We start from the raw sequence: 9,459 nt of genomic DNA, 5'->3' as shown, positions 1-9,459 counted from the left end.
TCATGTAGGGAAGCCAGAGTTTTCGACTACGTTTATGATCGTGGTACGGGCGAAGAGGAGCTTGGTGATTTTGAGGACTCTGTATTAGAGACAGCAACGAAGAAGACCAAGGATCGTGATGCCGATAATTCGGATACAGAATCTGTATCAAATATTGTCATTAGATTGCCTAGTAAGAATCATGGATCTAGGGAAGGTAGAGATGGCAGACCCGAAGACCAGGGAGTTTCATCTTTTGTGGAAATCTACCTACCGCGCAGCCCCGATATGAGTAAAGAGAATGAGGAAGAGACATCGTTAGACGATGTAGAGGAGGACGATTCCATTGAGAAAGTGCCGAAGGTCATCGCCTCATTCCCTGTTGTGCAAGTGCAATCAAATCTATTGTTGAGAATTGTTGGGGAAAGAAAGGAGATGGTGCTTACACAGGTTCGCGCATAATTGTTGGTGTCTATGTGGATGTGAATGTCAGTGATATTACAAGCATGAAGCCTCGATTACCATCGCTCGACGCCGATGCAAGGTTGATCCCTCCGCGAAATAACACGCCGTGTTTGAGCATTCATGAATGTGTGACAGAACTTTCCATTGTGGCGTTGAATTTGGACGACCACATTAGTCTACCTTTATTGATTTTTTATGGAGGTGAAGAAGGGAGACGTTCAGTTGTTCGGTGTATGTTTGATCCAGGAGGAGTTGCCTCGCCGAAGCTTCTGATTTCAACTCTCCTTTTTGCTTCTTGGTTCCCACCTTGAGGACAATGTGGACTTTAATCGTGGGGGAGTTGATACGAGTATTTCTATTATTATTATTTTATTTAAATATTATATGGATTTAGCATACTTCTTTGTTTAGATATTATAGGCATTTAGCATATCTTTTTGTATCCACACATATTATAAATATGTGTGGAGTCTTCCATAATATTCAGCCAATTAATCAAAATATCATTATTTGGCTCACTTGCTTAGCAAACAAGAAATCTCTCATAAGGATGCCGACGAGTAAATCTCGCGCTCAGCAGCCCCTTTTGCCGTTCAAGTCGCAGACCCAAACGTTGGGCGCTCGACAAAGACGACAACCGTTTCTTGATTGTGTGGAAAATTCGACGTTGAGGATCAATATCCTTAACAAATTGCCATTTGTTTTAGATTGATGCACCATCAGATGATTCTAATCCCCCAAAGGGAGTCAGTGATGATTTGTATTATTTAATTTTACCAATTGAGAATTTAACAACTCTAGATGATAATGACCCGTGACTTAGTTGTACGATTCTCTTTCAACTAATAAATTCAAGTTGAATTACCATGTATGATTAAATAATTCTTATTGATTTTTTTTATTATTATTGAAATAAAGACCTAACAATAGTGGCTACTTTTCAAATGTCTTGGGTTGGTAATCGTAAATTGTCTTGGATCCATTATGCCATTTGATGGTAATTCTAAATCGAACCCTGTTTTTTTCGTTATAATTTTTCATGTATAATCAATTGAATTTCTGAAAATATACGAGAAAGCATATGAGAATTAAAGAATAAATAAAATTACAAATCAAGCTTTGATTTTATGTATTTTATGAAAATAATAATATAAATATCGATTTTAAGATAGTATTAAAATCTAATTAAATGTAAAAAAACAAAATAAATACACTAAACATGAATTAAACAAGAATGTTGCTCACGAATAATATCAATTTTAAATATATCTTACAACTAAATTTCTCAATATATATACATATATACACATCCTACTAACCTAGTCACATGCATGCATCAAATAACCTCCATTGCTAATACTATAACTTTAAAGTGTGTGAGAAGTTTAGTGATATACAATGAACATGAAATTAGATTGGTTGGTGTAGAATGGAGTAATTAAACCCTTTAATTAGTGACCTAATGTTTTATGTGCCTAACTGTGTGTGTGGGCAAGGCGTTAATTACGTGTTCATTAAATCACTGTTGGGACAAAGTCACTAACAAGCACACATGGAATCTTAATCCTTTAATTTCTCACTCTACATCCCCTAATTTCTCTTATAAATCCACTTGTTTAACTATTATAAGTGTTAAAGAGTCGTGGTCAAATATCGCTCTCATCCAATAGTCGGATAGGCTTGAATTTATTGAACAGAGGACAATTCTAGGAAATATGATACATTAAACCAAAATTATATCAAATGCTAGAAAAACAAAATTAAAATACACAATAACTAACAAATATAAGAAATTAATCTATCATGAAGCAACCAACCACTGAGACCCACTATAACGAATGATCAACGAAGTCATCCTCCTGCCATACCTCACAATACCTTTCTAAGTCCTCATGACTTTCGGCCAAGGGCTAGTCCACTGTCAATTCTAAGAGCATCTGCATCGATACTTGCAGGGAAGGACGTCGTCCATGCCGTCGACGCGGCACAACACTGTCCGCCGCTGTGCTCTTGCCGACATCACGACTTTGCTCGATGCATCGAGCACGTCCGTGCCGCTGAGCAGGGCGACGTGACGGCACGGTATTGGCCAACGGCATAGCAGTTGGCTTTTTAATTTTTAATTTTTTATTTTTAAAAAAAATTGAATTTAATTAAAAAATTATTTTTAAATTAAAAAATAATATTTTCCCACTTCCCAATAAATTATATCCGTTTTCTCACCACTTTTAATTTATTTTTCATTTTTTCCCCAAAATTCACATTTTTCATCTATAAATACCCCATTTCCACACAAAAAAATTCCCACCACACTACACATCTAAATTCTCTCATCAATTCTCAATCTTTCACTCTTACAAAAAAAATGTCTGGCTCCGGCGATCACCCCTCTGACTCCCGCGGTTGGAACCACGAATGGTTCGGTCCAACACCATTCCCTAGTCTGGAAACGCAATTCTCGCCCCCTCCTCAAACCCAAGGTTCTCAAATTCCGGGTGGCTACCGGCCTTATCCGGTGGACGGCCAAGATGCCCCTGATGGGCGATACAGGTGGGCACCCGAACAAGGATACTCCCAAACTCCTTCTTCTCCTACTCCTCGTAGTGTTCGTGTTCAGGGTCATGCCGGTGACACTCACGTCCGCACCTCGTACACTCCGGGGGAGACAGATAAGTTATTCAAAGCCTATTTGAAAATCTCCGAAGATTCGGAGGTTGGCACGAACCAAAGCGGGGATAGGTTTTGGTTCCACGTCTCTCGCCGGTACAATGCCAACCGACCGGATGGAACCATCGAGCTCAATGAGAGTATGGCGCGCAATGTCATCTTCAGAGCCAACGAAGAAATCCAAATGTCACAGGGGTATTACCTCCAGGAACAACGGTCGGCGGGGAGCGGCAAGAGCGACCTCGACATCATCAGTGCTACCATGGCGACCTACCAATCTTTTCATTACAAACCATTCAAGTACCTCAACGCTCGGCAGGAGGTGCGTATACATCCGAAGTATAGGGGAGGAGTATCATCCTCCTCCAGCTCCTCCAGCAAACGGTCGAGGTCGTTATCCCTATCCAACGCCGGCAAGGATGAGGTGGCTAGCCAGCTTGCTGGAGCTAACTTAGGTAGCCCCGACGCCGGCTCAAGTAGTTCCCAACGCCAGCTGCAAGGAAGGAAACAAGCGACGGCCAATCGTCGTCGAGCCGCTCCCACTCCCGCTCCCTTTGTGTCACCTCAACCCCCCACCAACTCGTTGTGGACCCTTTTGGCTCAACTCAATTTGGCTGAAACGTCTCACATGTCTCCCGAGCAACTTGATGCACATCGGGCAATGATACGAGGTCTCTGACAAACATTGGGGATAAGGCCAAAGAACCAGTTTTCCACGGGGGTATTTTTTAGCCTTTAATTATGTAATTTTTAATTTGTAGGATTTTAATTATGTAATTTTTAATTTTTAGGATTTAATTATGTAATTTTTATATTTTTTAAATTTGTAATAGTAGTTCGAGTATTTTTAATGTATTTTTATATTGTAGCAATGTTTTTAGCGACTGAAGTATTTAAATTAAATAATAGAATGGTGGGACCTTTGAGCATGCTCTTGCGGAAGAGTATAGATGTGGGTGTTGTGCTCTTGAGAAAGAGCAGAAAATAAAAAATTAATAAATGTGGGTCCGGGTCCACATCCATGCTCTTTGACAGGAGCATGGATGGAGATGCTCTAAAACCTCACATGCTGCAAGGTCTTGTCGACGAAATATGTTGCTTGACTCACTCTTCATTTAGCAAGACTCCATTGTTAGGACATTTTTTAAAATAACTTTTATATCCGTTGTGTTTCATGCCAACTCCAAAAATTTTCCCATTACTCTTTGTGCGCCATCCTGCCCTTAAATTAACGTAAGGTGATTTAACATAAAAGAAGCTTGGCACCGAAGGATCCCCATATATTTTCTTTAAAGCAAATTTCTTCTAAATTCATCTTAACACTTAGACATTATAATTGTATAGGAATTAAGTGGATAGTTATTAGGTGTATCTTTATATATACAAATAAATACTCCATATAGTTATTCATTCATTCAACAAATACAAAATATATAAAAAAAATTTATTGTTCAAAATTTATTACACAGTTAAATATCTGAATTTCAATATGATGTTAAAATAATCCACATTTTTCAAACGTCTTATGAATTTTGGTTCGAGTACACTATCCAAATTTTGCGAGTAACCACACCAAATTCTTTTCTTCCTTTTTGTGATTGTGAGTCTGACCTTATTAAGCATTATTACTCATATTGGGTATCTCCACCCAATGCTTGCAGCTAGCTAGTCGCACCGATTTCTTATACTAACATTTCGAAATTAGTCGTTTAGTTTTTTAAAATTCCTTATATTTTTGTTTCTATTCTATTAAAATTCAAACAAAAAATGATTCTTTCTCCACACATCTCAATGTCGAGGAGTAAAAGGAAAAATAAATTAAGTCTTAGTAAATTGTAGGGTTGTGTCGATTTTTTTAATTAAATATTAGGGTTTGTTTTTAATTCTAGTATATGGAATATCGAATATTTGAATAGCCGGTTAATATTAGATCGAATCGAATAATACGATTTAGACATTCCTAATGCAGTTTAAGATAAATATTTAATAAAATGAGTTTGGAGAGGTAGAGAGGTAGCCGGATAAATATTTAGATACCCAAAGTTAGCTCCTAAGCGTCACGTGTCATGTTTTAGTTATAAACGCATCCACGTCACTTGCGCCGCGTTTGGATCAACTTTTACCTGCCTTCCACTTGTCTCTCTCTCTCTCACTTCCCTTTCCACTTACATTACTCCTATTATTTTGGCGGTTTAAACTAAACAAAACTATACTAATGGAGTATCATAAAACAAAAATAGATGCTGAGATAAAAGAAAAATAGCTGTTGATATTTTCATAATTTTTTTTATATCTACACAAATGAGATGTAGTGACATTAGAATTCTTCGTTATCATAAGACTTGTCATTGAAAATATATGACTGACGGTGGTCTGTATAATTATACAATTAAAACTTATTAAAAAGGAAATATTACTCAAGAATTATTCGATATAATTGACCTCTTGACTGTAACGTATAAATTAAATTTGAATGGAAAAGGCTGGTTTGATAAAAAAAAATATATGAACTTTTCAAATTTGTACATATAGCATACATATGACGTCATTATTATTAATCGAAAAATAAATTGATATTAACATCTTTGCTTACAAATAATCGGTCACAACCCGCGTAAAAATATATTTCGAAAATAAATGCTTATTTGATGGGATACAACGGTGAGACACGTGGACTTGGTTGTAATAAGTCCTTTGCTTGTACGGATGCTAATTATAAGATCTTTCTTTATTCACATTGGAATTCACTAAATTTATTTTTATAACTTAGTAAATGGTTTGACAATGTTGTAGTATTGCATTATATAGTCACTAATTTTAAATGGAAAATTTGAGTAAAAAAACTCGTTTTAGTGAAAAATATTTGGTTCAATCCCGATTATCTGCCTTTTTTATTTTTCACGTTATGATGGTGCAGAGTTACTAGTGTAGAATAATGCTTCTATATGCGTCCAATATTAAATCATCACTACATGCCATGTAGTAATGGAGTAGTATTATTTTTACTATATATAGTTCCTAAATATTTCATTATAGTTTTATATGGTATACAAATTATTCTTTACGTCAATGTATTATCTATATTTGCTTGCTAAGTTGTAAGATAAAAAAAATCTAAAATTACCTCGATCGATCTAGTCATGCATGATGCAATTTTTAACTATTTTCGTCAAAACGAAGATTGGGATTTGGGGTGACCACTAATTTGATTTCATAGATTAATAACCATTCTCCAAATTCCCACAATGAACATTTATAATGCGAGGGTGATAAATTATTTAACCATACATAATTTTTTCTTACAGTGTATTAGTAATTTTTTTCGACAAGAACAAGAACTGAATTTGTTTGTTGTAATAATCATGAATAAGACCTCAGTGGCCTATTGCGAATAAAAGTTAGACAACGAATATTTTATAGGGAAAAAATAGCAAAAAGAGATAAATAAGTAAATAACCATACAAAAGAAGCGTATATACCTATTATAGGAGTACGATATATTTTCTTTATTCGTTTTAAAGTATAATATTCTATCTATTGTCATCTTGTGTTTCTGCTCTGATTAATATAGATTACCATTGTGAGCTAAATTGTTAATATGTAGTAACCTGTTTTAACAGGGAAACCTTGTAAAAATGAAAAAAGAGAAAAAACATTAATTATTCACTTAATTTTTCATTTCAAGGGAATATTTATTAACATGATTTAAGCAACGTATTATTATTATTAAATGTAGTTGGGCATGCCAAAATATTTATTGGGGTGAAACTTTAAAGATAATTAAATATTTCACCTACATAAAAACCTAGAAAATTTAAGTTGTGTTAATTACTTCTCTAGACGACAAAAATTCACATAAAAATGCTTTACTCTGCGGTTCAAAATTATAGTTTTAGTTATTGTTTTGATTTAATATAAAAAGCAGGCTAAGCTCCTTTTTTTCCGTTGCATATTAGTATTGCATAGTCTCCTTAATTCTACTAATTAGAAAATGATACTTGTGCCTTTTTTCTTTCACAAATAATTAAGTAACATTTTCCAATCACAAAAATTAACTTGGTATAGTCGTCACTCATGAACTAAAAAAAAAAGACATATCTCTGTAATTATTTAAGAAATGGTCACTTATCGGTTAAGTAAAAGTCAAGAATTGCAAGGAATTTGTATATGTAGCGTGATTAGTGAACTAGCTATTTACCTCCTGGATCGTAAAAAAATTAAAATAGCTAATCTGCATTAATAAATCAAAATCTTAAAGCAAAATAAACAAAGTGTATTCCACTTATATCCATTAATTAAAACATATCCCAATATATAATTTCAGGCAGGCCATCCGATTCCACAAATATGATTGTAACAAATATCATTAATTTTCTTAATTGCGGAAATCAAAATCCGGAATGAAGTAACTATCCAAATACAGTAATTAATTCGATGATAGTAATTATTCCACCTCAATTTTTGTTTTATTATTGGTTAAAGAGAGTTTTTTGCTAGAATTGGAGGCGTAATTGCTTATGTCCAAACCCCATAGGTCGGTCACTGGTCATATATATCTCTCTCTCATACACACATACACATATATTCTGTTTAGAGATAAGGCCACATAATCACTATTAACCTAACATATAATTGCCCTACTCCCACTCCCACTCAACTTTGACCTCAAATTATTCCCTTTTCTTTTCCACCAAACTAATACGCAAAGACGTGTGTGATCTCTCATTACTTGGGTAGATAGACTCTTTTCACTCTTGATTAATTCAATTGTAGGATTATATGATTAAAGAATTAGATTATAGAAGCCAAAACAATCTCTCTACAAATTTATACATAATCCAATACAACTCCCCCACCGCCACTCCCCACGCAACACCCAACTTAGCCCATATATAAATCCCCCTTCCCACCCTTTCTTTCCCCTCACTCTCTCACTCCAACAAAAAAAAACATTCTCCCTCTCTCTCTCTCTCTCTCTCTCTCTCCAGCGATGGCTCTCGACGCTCTCAACTCCTCCTCCGCCCTCTCCCGCCGCTTCGACGACGTCGAGCCCTGCGGCGCTATGCAGTGGCCTAAATCCAAACGCTCCAAGCGCCGCGATCAGTCGGAAGACGAGTACCTCGCCGTCTGCCTCGTCATGCTCGCCCGCTCCGGCGCCGCTCCCGGAGAAGACATCAAAAGCGTCGCCGGAGCCGAGGAATCGCCCAAATCCGCCGCCGCAAATTACAAGTGTAGCGTGTGCGACAAGGCTTTCCCTTCATACCAAGCGCTGGGAGGCCACAAGGCCAGCCATCGCGGCAAGGCGGCGTCGGACGAAAGCAATCACTCCGCCGCCGCGGCGTTAAACCCTAGCGGGCGGATCCACGAGTGCTCAATTTGCCACAAGCGGTTCGGGACGGGGCAGGCCCTCGGTGGGCACAAGCGGAGGCACTACGAAGGCGTGATCGGCGGGAGTGCGGCCAAGAGCCGCACCACCTCCTCCACCGCCGCCGTGGCTCGGGATTTCGATTTGAACATGCCGCCGCCGCCGCCGTCGCCAGAGCTACACTGTGATGAAGAAGTCGAAAGTGCGCTGCCGCCTTTATACAAATAAATATATATCTGTTGGAATGCATAATTATAACTTTTTACTAGCTAGATAGAATTATTTGTACACATGATTGGATTCTTTGATTCATTAATCAAATTAGGCTTTTATTGTGTTATTAGTGATTATGTTGGTCTGCTATTGCTTATTTGATTGAGCTAATTAATTAGAGGTGGTGACAATCACAATTCTAATCTTTGAAATAAAGGAAATCGAAATAATTAGTGACACGTCTCTTGAAAGTTGAAACCATGAAATTGTATTAGAAGATGCTGAAATTGTGGTTGAGAGATGGAAACCCCACGTGGTAGAATGCCTAAAATCGCACGATGTCGCATGTTGTGTGGCCACTAATTATATCTTGGTGTGCCTCTTTATTGTTCGAATATTCACCAATCTTCTAACACTCTTTTTATTAATAAATTGGACAAAATGCCTCTACCTACAATCTTGTAATATTCAGATTCTCTATTATATCTATCTCCCAATAATTTACTCTTCTCTAACAATCATCACATTCTAGATGTTATTGACTGAAATCCACAAGTTATGTTACATTTGAAAATACGAAAAAAAATACCATTATCTTAAATGTTATGAGTTAGTCATCCTACTATTAATTGGTTTAGGATGAAATTTCACTAAAGTTTGGTTCACTAGTTAATTCGAAATGGAAATGTCTCCCAAATCAGGTAGTTTCAATGAATGATAGTGCATTTCTAAATAATGAATCAGCTCCCTAAAATTTTGTTCTAAATCCG

At 36.6% G+C, this 9,459-nt stretch overlaps 1 protein-coding gene across 1 annotated transcript; it reads left to right on the top strand.

Annotated features, from left to right (window-relative positions):
* The first annotated feature begins 7,991 nt into the window (after nt 1-7,991).
* Nucleotides 7,992-8,819, top strand: LOC121803206 (zinc finger protein ZAT6-like). The gene has a single exon (XM_042202902.1). The coding sequence runs from the start codon at nt 8,102-8,104 to the stop codon at nt 8,702-8,704; it is 603 nt and encodes a 200-aa protein (XP_042058836.1). The 5' UTR covers nt 7,992-8,101; the 3' UTR covers nt 8,705-8,819.
* The last annotated feature ends 640 nt before the right edge of the window (nt 8,820-9,459 follow it).

Source organism: Salvia splendens, chromosome 5, assembly GCF_004379255.2.
Source record: "Salvia splendens isolate huo1 chromosome 5, SspV2, whole genome shotgun sequence".
In the NCBI taxonomy this organism is placed as follows: Eukaryota; Viridiplantae; Streptophyta; class Magnoliopsida; order Lamiales; family Lamiaceae; genus Salvia; species Salvia splendens.
Note: the sequence above shows the minus strand (reverse complement) of the source record. Positions and strands in the feature narration are given on the sequence as shown.

Coding starts and splice junctions, on each gene's coding strand:
- LOC121803206 (XM_042202902.1), top strand. CDS start 8,102: ATGGCTCTCGACGCTCTCAACTCCTCCTCCGCCCTCTCCCGCCGCTTC.